Consider the following 18,620-nt stretch of genomic DNA (forward strand, 5'->3'; position numbering starts at 1 on the left):
ACATTAAAAACCAATACTTTGTTCATTCTTAAATAAAATGACTCAAAAGCTATTAAAACACATATGACTAAGTGTGCTTGAAATTGAATCAATCTAAAAACCCTTAAGAGAAAACAGTAATGAGAAAATAAGATTCATTAAAAGCCAGTATTTCAACTTTCTTTAAAAAAAAAAGTTCAGTCTCAGAAGATTTGGGTGAACAGTAGAGACAGAGATCCTAACAGAATTTTCCGTACTGTTTTATTTGTAAATTTCTACCTTATGGAAATGTCAGCAAGTGAGAAAAACAGTCTAGATAGATCAAAAGATGCAAAGAAAACAAAATAATGCTGAACCAAGAACCTGGAGAGAACATTTAGCAAGTTTTTACAAAGTGTTTCTGTAATATGAGACCATTTTCTACATCAAACATTCTGAAATCAGCGTACCTTCCAAAATTAGGTATCACAGCAAGGAAGAAAGCATTCCTCTGCTGTTGCTTCCTATGACAAAAACCAGGTGATATGAAAATTTGTACAAGTGGAAATATTATTCTAATCATGATCACACAAAAGATGTAATAGGAAAGATTCCATTTTAATTTAGAAAACAAACTTGGGGAAGAATTATTATTTGGAGGCAGTCTCTCCAGTGACTGCCACTAAGAAACTGATTGATTCACTTATTCCACCAATGTGAGGGATGGGGAAGGAAACGGACCAACAGGACAGAAAACTGCATGGAGAGATTATCCCTGAAAAACTGAGCTGCATCCGTTATGTACTCTCAGGAAAGTTACAATATGTGATTTCTATCTTATGTGTGCCTAATAGTTAGGATTTTCTTCATATTTTCCAGGGACTTTTACAGTGCCCAGTATACTAAGGCATTTGTTTCCAGAGCTTAAAATTAATGTACTGTAAGAATCGCCAGGTGTTGGCTTTATTAGAACTGTAACAAAATATCACTGTTTTCAACCGTTTATTATGCCAAATAAAAACTAGCAGATTTTCTGCCCAACAGTATATCAGGACCGTCTGTCACTGCTAACAGCCAGCAGACAAGCTGAAAGAAAAAAAAAGTGGGGGGCGGAACAAACCAAAAACAGCCCTGGGGGAGGGGAGGGTGAATGTCCAGAGATTGGTGGTCTACTACCTGCTTCAAAAATACTTTTTGTCCTATGGAAAAACATTCCTGACTTGAAAAATGAGTAAAAAATTATACATTCAGTTTGTTAAAACCTTACTGTAGATGTTCCTAATCATGATTTATTTAGGAAGAGCTGCATTCTTGTTTCCTTTTATTTTGATACTAGGTATGAAACTGCTGTGGATGAATGCCATGGGAGAGACTCACTGACCCCACACCACTACACATTGTCTACCATGTGAAAGATGCTGCAGAGAAAGCAAAAAATGTTACCTGCTTTCAAGGAGATTCATCTTACTATACATTTCTTTGTATAGTCAACATGCCTGTGTCAAATGCCTACTTACTAATTCTTCCTCTTAATCCCCCTCCTTTTTTAAGGGGTAAGTGCACAATTTAAACCAGGAACCAAATATCAAAAGGGGTCAAAGAACCCTCATATTCCAACTGTGGTGATATCACTTACAGGGCCAAATCTCATCCATCAAAAATAACCCAAAAGGCATGAGAGAAACTACGCAATTTTCTAAATGACAATAATGTTCCATTCATTAAACATCATTCATTATACACACATACACAGAGACTCAAACACCCCCACAACATCATATTCTTATGGCTATATAAAAAGAGAGAGGGAAAAAATATAGAAGGAGGCTTTATGATCAAAGGTAAAAAGAGAAAAACAATCCAACTTAGAGAGGGAAAGAGAAGGCAACAAAAAAGGTAGAGAAAAGAGCCAGAGAAACAAAGAGGGGTTCATTTCACTTTTTTAGAACTCTCTCTTTAATGAGTTTTACTAAACATTACTTGTCTGCCATGGATTGAAAATTAGAACATTAGCCCTTCAGCAAATGCAGCTTGAGAAACGCTGCTCTAAAGACTTAAAATTTAAACATCATGAAATTAGTATGCTCATAAGTATACAGTTTATACTTAGGCTTTACTTTTAATGAAAAAATAGGCCTTTCTTAATATGCAGGCATCCTGTTCCCACTGAACTGTACTGAATTGCCAATTAACTTTAGAGCATCAGCTCCCAGGAGGATCTGAATTCTCTTTATATTCTCCCTACCTGGCATGGCACTCACGCTCAATTAACCAACCAGCAAATCACACACATGCTCAGGGCACGAGCAAAGCTGGAATACTTTAAGACAAAATGTTTTTGAGATAATATATTTCAACAAAAGCAATGAAGTGGCCATAATGGAATAAATAACTTGAAGACTCTTGTTTTAAATTTAGTATTCTTTTTGTTTCAAATTATATATGGGTAGAGAGAGCACAACAATCTTTTCAGTACTTAAACCTCTAAAGGTCTTAATCGGCAATGGTAGAAGAGTGCCTTACATACTCCCAGGGAGTCACCTCTGACCATTCTATTTGAAATTCCAACACTTCACCCCCTGAATTCTGACTTCCCCTTCCTCTGCTTCATTTTCCCACAGCACACGTCCTATTTTTTGTCCATCTTCCCCCATTAGAATTTAAGCTCCGTGTGGACAGAGAATGTTATCAATGTTCTCACTGCCTGACACTTAGAAAATGTATAAAATGTTGCTGAATAAGTCAACTCTTCTAAAAATCTCGTGAAGCCTTCATTTAATAAGCCTCTATTTTCACCTAAAATGTAAACTTCCATGGTAACAAACAAAGCTCTCCATCAAAGAAAATGTGATGTAACTCTGCCTATCACCAACAGATGGCACTAGTTTCAGCTGCTACCTTGGACTTAAATTCAGCATGTATCTTTGAAGCTGTCAAAAATATATATTGAAAAGAACAAAGTCAAAACAAAAATATGTTTGGAAAAATTCAAGAGAGTTAAAAAAAACATAAAGAGTTTAATCCAGTGTTCCCACAAATACAGTACTTCCATTAAAAAGCTTTAGGTAAATACACATTATACTAATTCCTTAAACTCAAGAACAAAGGGTCTTATGAAGAACATATTGGAAACTAACCGGTTCATAAGCAGAGGGCCTACCATATTAGCCTAAATTCTCTATAGTTATATTTGTTAGAGCTATAAATATAAACAAGCACTTGTTGATAACTTTGAAAAGGTGCTTATTTCTGATTATCCTAATAGTCAAGTTCAAAAGCAACTTATAGGACTCTCAAGAACAACCTGTCCCTATTTCATATTTCTTTCAATACCTCTACTTTACCTTAAAATGAAGATAAACATCCCATGATAAGTAAAGTTTCTGAAAGTTAGGCTATAAAAGTAGGTCATTAGAAAATTCAGTAGTCAGCAGATACTTTAAATATTGCATATATAAAAGTAGAAAATGAAAGAAAACAAGCCAAAATATTTGTTATACAAAAATGATCCAGCATATGAAAGAATAAACATCAAGCCAAAGCTTTTAGCTTTCCAATGTGAATTTACATCCTCAGGAAATCACTTGCATATAAAACTTAAATAAGGAAGGAAGAAAATATATAGCGATTAAGTATGTACATAAGTTTCAAGTCACAGATTACTATTCCTTCTGAATTGGAATGAAGTTTAAATTACAACTTAAGAATAAAGCACAGGATGCAAGAAAAAGAAAAGGCATATGTGAGAAAAGAGAGCATGCATATCAAGTCTACTTCAACTACTCAACATTTAAGGTCATCCCACTGTTGCTCTACTTAATGGTACCAAAAATTGAGAGTACAGTAATCTTGGTTCCTGGGTTTTACTTTAAAGAGCTCGCCCTTCTGTTTAATTTAACTGAGCAATATATTATATAAGACCCTTGCACACAAAGGTAATGACAATTTCAGTAATCGCCAGGTATAAGAGAAACAGAAATTAAGACATTTGTGTAGGTATATTATGAAATGAGAAAAATGCTAGCAAAAAGAGACAATTGGAATCCCAATGTTGATGGGATTAAAAAGGAAAGAAAGGCTTTCAAAGAAGAAGCAAGATCAGCACTGTGTTTTTGAAAGATAGATAAGATGTGAAATGCTGGCACGGTGAGAATTTTCTAAGAAGGAATCCCTTCAGTGTAAGTGGAAACTCACACTGAGAAGAATGAGCTGGTAGTGTGATAGAGTAGGGGATGCCTTACAAACCCAAGTGAGACGACGAACTAAAGGGAAGCATGGAAGGTCAACTACATGAAAAAAATACTAAATATTAACATGACAGAGATTTGCAGGATGATAAGTTAGAAGAACAGTGAGGACCAATTATGAGGTTTATCCTAAGCCAAGTCTGAGGTGATAAGGTATGGGGGCAGAATAGTGGCAGTGCTAGTGGGAAGTAAAAAAGAACACCAAAAGACACTGCTAAATGTAAAAATGACAGAAATCAAAAAAAGCACAATCATAATGAGGCTCAAGTAAGACAGGCCTAGGTACAAATTCCAATGTTGCCACTTCACTAACTAGAACAGCAGGCAGGTAATCAAACCTTTGACAGCCTGTTCCTTAACCAGCAAAAGGGGGGATGGGGGTTGGGAGGTAATACTGCACAAGGTTGCGGTAAGAAATGAGATACCATATTCAAAGTGCGTGGCAGATTACAGAAAACCGACAGATGTTCATCACTTCCTGATACTTCTTATACAAAAATATAACTGCCTACAAAAAATTTCTGGAAATAAGCTACCACAGTCCATTCCCATTTTAAATCAAATAATATGGGGATAAAAGAGTGCTAAACCAACACGCTCCTAAAACAGTTCATCAGCATGCCTAATTGCTCCCCAAACAAGGACATTACATTCTCCAATATCCATTTCTAAATCAACGGTCTTAAAAATAGAAGCAATATCCATAAGCCAATATCTTCCATATAATACCTTCAAGAAATATACTGTACAGTTTTAGTATCCACAGGATGTTGCCAGTTAACCAGAGAACTCCACCAGAAAAAAATACACTTATAATCAATTTTATTTAATGATTAATGTGAAATAATTATCTGCTGTTAATATCTTTTTGGTTCTATTGACGATCGATTTATTTCTACAGGGCACTGTGTTTGCTTAATATGGTCTGATGATATTAAAGTATAAACTCTGCATAAATATTTGGCTGTGATGTCAACTGAATCTATGATTTCAGTGTACAGTTGAGCACTCTTCAGATCAATGCAAGACACTGACAATGTGAAAAATGCTCTATCAACTATGCTATAATCATAAAAGCAAATTTCTTTCCTGCTACTACACTTGAAGTAAATGAAATGCATCACTTTTTCTTTCTACAATGGGTACAGATTCAGAAAAGGGCCTAATTATTTACCAACTATCTCAGATATTGCCTGGCCATGGTACTGGCAAAGCTTTATCACTCTCTTACCTAAATGTTCCTATTATACTTTATCAAGTGGAAATAATAGCTAATGTTAACTATGCTCCTTCTGTGTACACAAACTGTGCTGGGTGCTTTCTATTTCTAATTATCACAATAACTCTGCCAACACAGCCACTGTTATTGGCCCCATTTTACAGGGAGAGGCACTAAGGTTCAGAAAGGCTAACTACTGAACATTATACCATAAATAGCTCCCTGTACTAAACACATACTTTCTTGTGGCCATGATTTTACTCGTTCTGTTCTCTTTGTTTAGAATGCTTTTACCCCTTCCTATTAATTCCTATCCATTTTTAAAAGTACTTCCCCTGGGACATTTTCTCTACTGCAGTGCCAATATTAGAGCTTTAAAATAGTTGGTTTTATGAATGAATAAATGAATAGAAACCTGGGATTCCATACTAAAATTCTGATTTAATAATTTGCTATGTTAACTAAAGTATATGCCTCTAAAACTTACTAAGTACCTAGCACTGTCCCTGGCACCTAGTAGGCACTCAATAATTGCTGCTAGAAGAGGAGGTGGAAAAGTGGGAAGGAGAAAGGGAAAAAAGAAAAAAAACAGAGACAAGAGGCAGAAAAATCCCAGGTTCCCATATTTCAGAATCTTGATTTAGAACTTAGAATAGTTTTATAAGAAAACACTTACAAATAATAATAATAATGTTAGCTAATCTATGCTTTACCAACAGTGAGTTCTTAGAACACTAAGAATTTTGTGCAAAAACATAAGACTCAATGTAAACAGAATATAGAATCGACTCCAAGTTACAAAGAATAATCTATGAGTATCTTTCAAATCTTAATTAAAACTGACCTATGTTTACTGTTAAGAAAGCTTTAAAAGGACACTGAGCTAAAATAGAATCCACCTATCAGTCTCGTTTCTAAACAATTATAAAATGTGGAAGACAAAAGTATATGCTTTCATATTTAAGAAAAGGTAATAAAATCATTTTTAATTTAATCATTTTAATTATATATGCACACTCCTAACAGTTTCCCTGCAGGTCAACTTTCTAGATATCCAAGAGCCAATAAAACTAACCAAAACATAAGTCTCTTCCCAATGGTGGGATGTCAACCAACCTTCTCTTACTGCCTTAGTGCGTAATCACCCCAGCTGGGCTCTCTCCTATTCATCTCTCTTATTTCTCCATCACTCAGAATTCCCTCTCTATTGCTAAGGAAATCTTTCTTTGTCAATGCCTTGATCCTGTCAAATAGAAAAGAACTGTGACAAAGCAGTCTTCCAGAAGACATTGCTTGCACCTGGCACTCAGTACCTATTTCTCCATTCATGCCCAAGTCTAAAGAAGTAAACATATCAATTCTGTATTTCAAGTATCTGCACACAATTGATAGACCAAAATTATTTATAATGTTGTCAATTACACTGACACAGGAAAACCACACAAATTATGGTAGACAACAGAATAGAGTAGAAAGAATGTGATTTGGCATCAGAGATGGGTTTGTACTAACTCTACCACTGAAACTTTGGAAAATGTTAAGTATATCTGCCTTTCTTGTCAGGCAGATGACAAAATGAGCTTACAAGGAAAGTATTTGGTACATGATAAAACACCAAATATTTTATCAATAATGATATGATTACTAATAATTTCCAAGTAATCTTTAATCCAATGTGTTCCCACTGGCTCCAAGACTCAAATGAGTTTCACAAATCCTCTCCCTTTTACAAGAGGGCAAAAGAAAAAGATAATCAAGACAAACAGAATAGTATGCACCCCAGTGTACACTGCAGCGCTATTTACAATAGCCAAGATATTGGAAGCAACCCAAATGCCCATGAATAAACAATTGGATAAAGAAGTTGTGGTACATATATACAATGGAATATTACTCAGCCATTAAAAAAATGAAATCTTACCATTTGTAACATGAATAGATCGAGAGGGTATTATGCTAAGTGAAATAAGTCAGACAAAGAAAGACAAATTCCATACAATTTCACTTACATATGGAATCTAAAGAACAAAATAAACAAAATATTAAAACAGACTCATAGATGAAGAGAACAAACTGGTGATAGCCAGATGGGAAGGGGGCTGGAGGTTAGATGGAAAAGGTGAAGGGATTAAGAAGTACAAATTGGTAGTTACAAAATAGTCATAAGGATATGAAGTACAGCATAGGGAATATAGTCGATAATATTGTAATAACTGTGTATAGTGCCAGGTGGATACTAGACTAATCGGAGGATTACTTCGTAAATTATATAAATGTCTAACCATTATGCTGTCCACCTGAAACTAATTTAAAATAATACTGAATATCAACTATAATTGAAAAATAAAAATTAAAGAAACAACAACAACAACAAAAGACAAACAGAATAGCCTATAATATATACATAATGAAACTAGTTTGCTTAGGTGTCCGACCTGTTGTCCTGGAACAGAAACAAAAATATTTGAACAAAGCCAGCAGTCTGAAAAAACTCTTAGTTTCCCAAGGGGAATACATTCATTTACATGTGTAAATTAAAGTATTATTTCCCATTCTGTGTATAGTTCATTTGGTTCTCATTATTTTATAGGTCTATCCTTAAAAATAGGTAATAAAAAAAAAGCAGCCTGTGGTGAGTGATGGCTGCAATACAACACTAAAATATAAAATGCAAGAAATGAAGGCTAAAATGGGAAGCCAACTGAGATTGTGAATGCAAAAATCACACTCAAAACCAAATGCCTGACAACATGATAAAGAATCAAAAAGATGGCCTTTTGGCTCTCTGAGCAGCACTGTGGCGATCAGCAAGAACAAATGCCTTACAAAAGGCAGCAAAAAGGGAGCCGAGAAGAAAGTGGCTGACCCATTTTCTAAGATAGACTGGTATGATGTGAAAGCACCAGCATAGCTCAGCATAAGAAATATTGAGAAAACACTAGTCATAGAACTTTAGGAATCAAAATCACATCTGATGGTCTCAAGGGTCATGTTTTTGAAGTGAAGCTAGCTTATCTACAGAATGATGAAGTTGCATTTAGAAAATTCAAGCTAATTACTGAGGATATTTAGGGCTAAAACTGCCTAATTTCCATGGCATGGATCTTACCTGTGACAAAATGTGCTCCATGGTCAAAAATGGCAGACCAGGACTGAAACTCATGTTGATGTTAAGACTACCGTGGTTATTTGCTTCATCCATTCTGTGTTGGTTTTACTAAAAAATGCAACAATCAGATTTGGAACACCTCGGAACACCTCTTATGCACAGCAGCAACAGGTCTGCCAAATTTAGAAGATGATCAAAATCATGACCCAAGAGGTACAGACAAATGACTTGAAAGAAGTCATCAATAAACTGATTCCAATTGGCAGTAAAAACAGTAAAAACTTGTTAATATTCAGTGTTGGTATGAGTAAATTGGCACTGACATACAAAACCGGTGGGACAATGATCAATATGACCTCTCTGTAGGATAGTTTGACAAAATGCATCAAAAGCTTTTAAAATGTGTCATCTTTCCAAAGTCAGTCATTACAAGAAAACTACAAGCCAATATCCCTCATGAACACTGAAGCCAAGACCCTTAACAAAATATTAACAAATGGAATCCTCCAATAGGTACAGGAAAACATATCATAATGAAGTGAAATTAATCACAGGAATTTAAGGTTGGTTCAAAGCTAGAAAATCAACTGAACAACTATATGTTCCCTTTAATAGCTACCAAAAATCATCTGACGATTCACTGTCCATTTCTGATAAAAACACTAACCCAACTAACAGAATAGATCTTTCTCAACTTGATAAAGGCATTTATAAAAACCTGTAACTAACATCAGACATAATGGTCAAAGACTGAATGTGTTTCCCCTCTGTAAGATCAGGAACAAGACAACAATGTCCACTCTTACCACTGAGTAAGAAAATGAAATAAAAGGCACACAGATTGGAAAGAAAGAAACGAAACCAGAAACCATCTTTATTCACAAAAACCATGACCATCTGCAGAGAAAATCCCAAAGAATCTCCAAAAAAAAGCCACTAGAACTACCAGGTCAGTTTAGAATGACGGGTACACAAAACTTAATTGTATTTCTACATACTCGCAACAGAATTGAAAATTAAAATTTTAAAAGTACCATTTACAATATACCATTTAAAACTGTGAAATAGTTGAGATGAATAGAAAAAAATATGTGCAAGATGTACATGCTTAAAACTATAAAGCAATGTTAAAAGACATTAAAGAAGGCCTAAATAGACGAAAAGATATGTAATATTCATGAATCAGAAAACTCAATATTGATGTAAATTCTCCCCAAATAGATTTATAGATTCAATGCAATTTCGATGAAGATACCAGTGGGTTTTTTGTAAAAATTAACCAGCTGATTAAAAAACTTTCATGGAAATGAAATGGTCCAAAAATCTCCAAAAAAAACTTTAAAATATCAAGTTGGAAGACTCACGCTACCCGACTTGCGATTTACTATAAAATAACATCATCAGGATGGGTATTACTGGTGAAAGGACAGCTGTATAGACAGAATTGAGACCTACACATACATGGTCAATTAACTTTCAACAAAAGGTCAGGTAACTACATGGAAAAAGCACAGTATTCAACAAATGGTACTGGTCCTATTAGACATCCATACAAGAAAAAAAATTCTCAACCTTTACCTCACCCCATACACAAAAATTAAGTTGAAATGAATCCTCACCCTAAATTTAAATGGTAAACTATAAAACCTCTAGGAGAAAATATTTGTGACTTTAGAGTAACCACAGATTTGTCAGATATGACACAAAGTACATTATAAAAAAAAAAAAAAAGATAAACCAGACTTCAAAAACCAGATTATTAGTCAGGAACATGGATACCAGTCAGAATGCCTAGGTTCAAATTCCAGCTTTGCCAGTATCAAGTTCTGCACCTCACCATTTTACTGTCTGTGTCTCAGTATTTTCCCCTTACCTGTATAATGAGATAGTACCTACCTCATAGTTAGTCAAGGATTGAATGAGATAATGTTTAAATATTTCCTAATATAATTAAGTACTCAAAAAGTATGTTTGCTACCTTCCTAAAATTTTTATTTAGTTAAAGAATTATCTATCCAAATTTCATGGCTCAAAATTTAGTATATTCTGAGTCTTAGAATTTTATTAAACATTGTATAAAGAATAAGAGTTTGGCTTCATTTTTTATTCAATTCTCTTTAAAGAAATGATCAAGAATAACAGGCATACAAATAAGAAGGGAAATAAGAAAAGGGGGAGGGGACACATTTACTGTGTACCTAATATAACCCCAGAAAGCAGGTGCTAACTCTTTTGCTCCTCCTACCAGGTATCTACAGAGAAACAAAGGATCTACATAAAGCTTATAATAAATCTTCCTAAGTAGCCTTTAAAAAGAAGTGCTGGCTTTCAATTTAAGATACTGGATTGGTGCCCAAATGCAAATGTCTCATTAAAAGTGAAATTCATGTTTAGAGAGATTAAATTGTTGTAAGGAACATTTGTAATGATTTAAATCAGAAAGTAGTATATTAAGAATCACAATGAAGGATCATCTCACCATAAACCATAGCACCCCATTACCTTCTTTAATGTTATAATCATGACTCTGGTTACATAAAAACATGCATCAGAATACCAGTAAATGAGAAGATTCAAGCTGTCAACCCTTTAGAGTTCTCAAAGTTATAAATAATGAGAATTCTTTGGCACCTATTCCATCTCTAAATATGGAGACAGAGGGACAATTCACTGCAAAGAAAGTCATTCTACAAATTTCTCTTAGTTCTTGCTTTCCCATAGTTCCCCAAAAGCAAAAAACAGAACACAGTAAGAGTGGTGGGAAATAACAAGACACTCCACAGGGAGTACGCTTACCTGTAATGCTTTATTCTCTTTAAGGTCCAACCCAAACACATTGTGCCGCTTCACCTTTAAGAAATCAGCATCAAGTCCATCATCATCCTCCTCCTCATCATCAGCTCTGTCCAAGAAGTGTATAGCAGTTTCCTTGTTCTTCCATGACTCATCAGTGCTAGGGACGAATTGAGGTTGAGACTCTTTTCCTTTTCCCAGTTTCTCTTCTATTTCTTCTTCATCTTCCTTCTCTTCTTCCTCATCACTAATGCCATTAGCCAGTCCATCCTCTGTCCCTTCTGCTCTTTTCCCACCTTTCTGAAGGATGGACATTTTCTCATTGAAGTAGGCTCTAAATTCTTCCACTTCATCATTGGTGAGGGAGGGAGCTCTTGGCTCACTTACTTTATTATCTTGGCTCACTACCAACTCTCTGGTGGGTTGTTTCTGCATTTTCTGAAGAAATCTTACCCGTGGCGCCACAGCAAGACCAAGAGACCTTAAACATGGGCAAATGAAAATAGTTATCTCAATATACTGATGGTGTGTTTATGGGTATTATGAAACAGTTTCTCAAGAGCTGAGGTTTATTTTTAGAGCTTTTTTCCCAAAGAAAGTGTTCCTCTGAGATATAAAATTTTGGCAGGTTAGATGATCCAAAAAGCAAGCCAAAATATACTGAATACCTGTCAGAAAATATTAAAGATACCCTATTTTTCATTAAGAGGTTAACATAAAGAGCATGAGACCAGAAACAAAGAAATGGTTCAAATACTAGATCTGCCTATTTCCAGTTTAACTCAGTCAGCCTCACTTCACAAATATGGGATCACAATACTTACCAGGTCTATCTCACAGTTGTTACAGAGATCTGATGTATAACTATATGAAAACACTTTGTAAAATGTAAATACTACAGCTGGAAATGACATGGCTATGAAAGGACAAAACATAGTTCTCTGCAAAGAAGAAATTCCAGTATCATCGTTCTTCCTTCTGAGACACATAATATGACATAATAACTTCTATAAAAAAGGATTTTTAAACCGGAGGTCAAAAAAGAAAAATTTTCTACTTCTAAGATCAAAATTCACTTATGATCATGTCTTTCCCAGCTTCTAGTTCCACTGATGGATTAGAAATAAACTCTTAAAGCAAGGCCTGCTAGAACAAATAGCCAACATTACAACATGGATCACACTGCCTTTTCCTATCAAACATGATTCATAGAAACTAAAAGGTATAACGGTAAAGTTCAGATTCAGAAATAGGACTGTTAAGGTTCAAGTCCTGCCTCTGTCACCTACTAGTTGTGTGATTGATGGACCTCTCATACCTCGGTTCTCTCATTTGCAAAATGGCATGATAAAAGTACCTGCATCATAGGGTTGTTATAAAAATGAGGTCATAGATGCAATGCACTTAAAACAGTGCCTGACACAGGCATATTGAATGAACACTTGTCATTATTACTGTTATGGGGGCTATGAGTTATATCATGAACTCATATCCATCAGAGTATTTCTTTCCATGTATAATAATTACATTTATATGTCTTTATCAACTATTAAAACTTGGAGCTCCTTTAAGGTGAGAGTACATACTGTAAGTCTATAATTTTAACACCTAGCACAAAGAACTATACAATTATTGGAGATTCAAAACATGTTTCTTTAGTAAAATAATTTTCAAACCTTTATTATATCCTACATACATAGCACTGCTTTAGGTATCAAGGATTTCTAAAGGAAATTAAAGATCAAGGAAACTATACACCTAAACATCCACAAAAAGTAACTGAAAACACCAAATTAAACTATACCAATAATTTAGGCTCAGAACTTTCTGCCTTCTCTAAGCATCACCAATAAAAAGCAAAGGTCTTCAACTATAAACAGATGAGATTTACTGGCATCCAGGGCAATAAAATATCCCCTAAATATGGCCTTGCAGTGTTTAAGGACCTGTGCCTCTCCTATTTGCTAATATTTCAGCTAAGTCACTCAAAAAAACCAGGACTGAACTTCTTCATTGAGCAAAAAATCAGCTAATAACCTAAACCATGATTCACATTCAGAAATGGTAAAATTAGTGACTGGTATATAAACATATAAATGAACAAAAACGTGTTATCGATGACATGTGGTTTTCCATCAATTACCCAGAAAGTCAGTGGCCTTACTCTGTTACGTAGAAAATTAAATGTTTCTAAAATGTTAAAACTGACAAATTATTTGTTATACTAAATTTGTAATCTAATATGAAGAATAGAAAGCAGCAGCTCACTCAGATACAAGTTTTTATTAGACTCAATTTAAAGGTAAAGGTGTACAAATTTGTGGAGAACAGGCCAAATATACAGACCCTGCCTTGCAAGTACATATTTCATCACAGACTAGGAAACTTCATGATGAAATTCAAAGTATGATTAACCTCAAGGGTGCTTCTATTGATTTTTCAATGCTTTTCCCACAGATAGGAGCCCATTAAAAAAAAAACATTCCTCTTTCATAGCTAAAAAGATTAGAAAAATATCCTTCAAATACTAAGCCAAAACAAGACCAAGAGTTCCATTTTCATATAATAGTAATCTCAGTTACTAAACAGGAACATTTTGCCACAGTAACTGCGAGTACCTGTAAGAAATGCCAAGACACAAAGAATATTCAGGAAATAAATAGTATGGGAAACCAATCTAAAATGAGAGGAGAATTGATGAAGAGACCTGTATCCAACGCATAAAAATAACTGTCTACAGTAATCCAGGCCAGCGTTTCAGACAATAAGAGGGCTGCAGACACTAAAAGATTTCAAAGAATACTTATCAGTTGCTCTCCATCTCCTTCAAGACCAAACTATAGGAAGCTGCCTGTATAACTTAGAGGAATTTAAACAAGTAAGAAACTTCTTCCTAACAAGAACTGAACACTCAACAAGTTTTCCACAGATTACAGAATCTTTTTCTCTGCATCTCATCTCTTAACATTAGGCAGAGTGGTTTAAACTAGGCTTGTCAGAGAACCAAGCTTCAAAGAAGTTCTCTCTAACTTTTAAGATTCACAAAACGATAATATGAATACTTACAGGGCATATTCAGGTATAGGTAACTTGCTCACATCAAATATTTCTTTATCCTTCATCAGATACACTGAACGTATGTAGGAGACAAAACACTGTAAAAGTAAGTTTAAATGACATAATAGTCAGAAAGAGAAAATGGATTTAAAGCAAGATAAAAGAAAATTAACTAAACAGATAAATTCAACAGTAATGAAAAATCTGAAAAATAATTTTTCCACAAAAACAAAAAACCTACCTTTTTAAAACTGTAATATTAAAAAAGACTTTAAATTTGGTTTCATTAAGCCAACTTAGAGAATATCATCTTCTCAAAAAGCTATTCAAGAAGTTAATATCATTCAGTTGCAACATGGCATGACGGGAAAAAAGAGTTTTGGAACAACATGGATGATAATCTGAGCTCCAGAGCTTACTAACTGAGCAAGTTAGTTTCCCTGTCAGTTCCCTCATCTATCAAACAGAGATAATAGCACTTTCTACTTAGAGTATTACGAGAATTAAATGAGAAAATATGTAGAATATACAGGCACATCTTCTGGAATATACACAAGTAAGTACCAATAAATCCTAGTTCAGTTATAATTATTACTGTAGTAGTCAAAGGACAAGTTTTCCAGCAAAATAGATTTTACTGTATTTAATTAAGCTAATAAAGTCATGACAGGAGTTTTATTCCTAAAGCTTTTCCTTTTCTATCATAATTCACCATCATTATAATTTCAAGAAATTTGTCATCAACTTGTGTTTTTGTGTTTTAAAAAAAAAAATAATAACTATCTTGATGGCAAGACCTAAACAAACCAAAATTTAAACATGGTCCTGACCCTTTGTCGGTTTGTAAAATAAGCAGGCAACAAAGATCATGAAACATCTAAGTATTTTTATTTTTTAATTTTAAAATTACTTTTTGTAAAGTATATCTAATTCCCATTTGTGTATTTATAAACTTCACATTTTTTCTAACTCTATACTAATCTTTTCTTCAAGACATTTACACTAATCTTCAAACCATTTTCCCTGTCTACACAGGAATAATGGTTCCAGGTCAAGGATAATTTTTTTCCCCTACAGTCATCCACAAGAAATCACCCCAGTTACTTATTGTTTTTGTTCTATCCAGATTATAATCAAAAGGTAGAAAATAACTTATATGAAACTAGATAGCCTGCTGCTGCTGGCAATACAGTTAGCCATTCTGCTAAATCATGCGTGAAACCCAATAAAGCACATCATTTATTTCAGTGTGCTATAATCTTCATCCTGGATGGTTCATTTGTTGCATGCACAAACCAGTGAAACAATATCCTTCCAATATTTCATATTTCCCAACTCATAATTAAATGACCTCCTAGGTATGCAATAAGTCACAACATAATAGAATTCATGTATATTATTTTTAAATTTGCTTATTATTTCCAAAACTTCTACAACAATTTAAATCCTAAAGTATGTCTGCCTGACAAAACATGCACACAAATGTTTGCAAGCCCAAATACATGCCCAAAAATTTTAAGAAAAAAAAATTTGTTCATGGAAGTTCTGAAGAAAGCAGGGCCTGAATTTGCATCTCAGGTCTGCCACTTAATAACTATGTGACCCTAGACAATTTTTAATTTTGTCAAGGTACTATTTACTCATCTATAAAATCAAATCAATATCACCTACCTCACAGGTTGTTGGGAATATTAAAATAACAATGCACAAACTGTCACATAAGAGTCATGTCACGGCAAAGTGCATAGCACATAGTAAGCATTCAACTTTTAGCACAGTGATGATAATTTGATAAAATATAAGTTAATTTTTATAAGATCTCTTTAAATAAAACCTCTTTGCTGAAAATATCTGGTTTTAAAACCATAACATAAAAGCCTAACTGACTGTTTTTCTGCCCAGACTCTTCTATCTACTTAGGATGCCCTTTCCATAGCCCCTCTATTTTCTTCCTCCCACTTCCTCTATCTGCTGAAATAGGATCCAACCTCTAAATCCCTACTCTCTAACTCATTGTTGATGTGTTATGGTAAGTGCAAAAGTAGATATCATATGTAGATCTCCTAACTACAATATAAGTAAAAGAGTGGTGAAAACAAAGAGCTTTATATCAGAGATTCAAATATTCATCAATTCAAAGATTGGATAGCTGTAAGCACAATGAAAATTAATTTCATATCTTCCTTTCTAAAGAATCTACTGTTGGGTACTCTAAGGACTAAAATATATGTTTAATTAAAACACTTGTTTGTGTATTTGCTAATTGAGAGGATTTCTAAGTCCAGAAAAGTAATTTGAGAACATTAAGTCATATTTATAGATTAAAATCTCATTCCTAAAGACAATTTAGCAAAAGTGTTATGCTTTCTAGAAATTAAACCTAATATAAGAAGAGATATTAATCTCACAGTCAATAAAGTACGATCAGGATTAAGAGTAACTTTACTGAAGAAATCAAAAGTTGGTAACTTTAAGTATATTAGAAATCAGGCCACTATGTATTTGAAAATCATCTTGAAGAGGATTTTCTATGTATAAGTAATAGACATTTTCCCAGATTACTATAAGAAATATATGATTTTTTTAAAGTTAAAGGATAAACTAATCTGAAAATTATACTGCTTGAATATCTGAAGCATTACCATGAAAACCAGAGGTAGCAGAAAATGATGGAATTTAACTTTATTATATGCTCCATTACAACAAAGGTATCCAATTCAAAAATGACTTACCCTTTGAGCTCTTTCTTTTAAATCTTGATCTTGAGCTAAAAATGATTCCAATTTTTTCTGGACATCTATAAGTTTTTCTGGATTGATTCTTTGTAACAAAAAGATAAAGGTTAAACTAAGACATCTCAATTTTAGAAACTGAAAACAGTATACTATATTCCTCAGTATTTTTAAATCTGTAACATTATTTCTCATCTACGAGCCAGATTAGACTGAGATTATACCAGACATAAATCTGACTCTCTTACATGATGAATAATGCAGGAAGAATAAATGAAAGATCAAACATCTTCTCTAAACATCACATGCTGAGTGAGCAAAAGATACTAAGGTTATTTCTACAAATAGCATTGGTTACTTCTTAAGACTATAAAGTTAGAAAGTAGCCTCTCATGGGAGATGGATCATGAATGAAGTGTAAAAAATGAAATCTAATATCATTTGTGTATTTCCATTTTCAGTCAAATATCATAAAACTAACTTCAAATTAATATGGTTTTCCTTATCTGGATATTAGGCATGATATAAAAGACTTGTTAACTAGATTCTGCCCAGGAAGGCTACAGGAAAGAATGAAATACTTACATGGGTCTGAATCTCACAAAAGAAACCCCATTTGTTTTCCTGATTTTAGACTGAACTACTTTCTTCCTGAAAACGTGGGTGATGATAGGTGATTATAGTAGATAAGGTCATTTTTACTTTTCTTTTAATTATAAAAAATTTCAAAATATACAAAGGTAGAAAACTTTCACTCAGACTCAACAATTACCAACAATTACCAACTCATAGACAATCCTGTCTCATCTAAATCCTTTCCTACTCCTGCCCTCAATTAAACAACCTTCCCAATTATTTTCCTCTAAATAAAAACCAGGGTGTTTCAAGGACCTCAATACAAAGGAGACTCTGATAAATTCCACTGACATTCAATCTGAATATCTTTGATGACAGAAGTACAATCCTGATTGTACTTTCAACCATCGATGCCTCCTGAAGCTAATAAGTTCTCCTTTTCATCTTATTTTCTCCACTAACAACAGTCTTCTGAAAAATTAAAAACAAAAAAGTCATAAACCAGACAGCAAAAAAGAATAGAAGAAGGAATTAGGTATATATAATTAAGCATAATTTCATGCCTTCAATATCCTAACAATAATATCAAGACACCAAATAGTTCTTACTTGATTGCCTTCACAGGCACTTTCTTCTGAAGAAGCTGCTGTACCATCCCTTTTTCTTCTGAGGGGAGCAAAATTAATAAAGCTTCACCATCCTCTTTATACCTAAACAAAAAAACAAACAAGATCTCTTCACATCAATGCAATCTGTATTTTATATTTCAACAGTTTGATAAGTAGGTAACATGTAAGCAAGTTCATCTAATTTGTAAATATTAGAAATATCATTTTTTTGAAATGTGACAACAGAAAACTGGAACTCCGAATACCTTTTTCAAATTTTCATCACTAGTTATAATTCCTAGTGACTTTGAGGCTATACCA

At 33.8% G+C, this 18,620-nt stretch overlaps 1 protein-coding gene across 2 annotated transcripts in view; it reads right to left on the reverse strand.

Moving 5' to 3' along the window:
• The window catches only part of DDX10 (DEAD-box helicase 10), a 229,063-nt gene that overhangs the window by 167,372 nt on the left and 43,071 nt on the right, over positions 1-18,620 (reverse strand). For both annotated transcript variants that reach the window (XM_039843503.1, XM_039843502.1), the window contains exons 10-13: positions 18,300-18,401; positions 17,116-17,203; positions 14,393-14,481; positions 11,330-11,807 (exon numbers count right to left, since the gene is read on the reverse strand). In XM_039843503.1, coding sequence (XP_039699437.1) covers positions 11,330-11,807; positions 14,393-14,481; positions 17,116-17,203; positions 18,300-18,401 — 757 coding nt within the window. The remainder of the gene's footprint in view (positions 1-11,329; positions 11,808-14,392; positions 14,482-17,115; positions 17,204-18,299; positions 18,402-18,620) is intronic.

This window comes from Pteropus medius, unplaced genomic scaffold, assembly GCF_902729225.1.
Source record: "Pteropus medius unplaced genomic scaffold, Ma_sr-lr_union100, whole genome shotgun sequence".
In the NCBI taxonomy this organism is placed as follows: Eukaryota; Metazoa; Chordata; class Mammalia; order Chiroptera; family Pteropodidae; genus Pteropus; species Pteropus medius.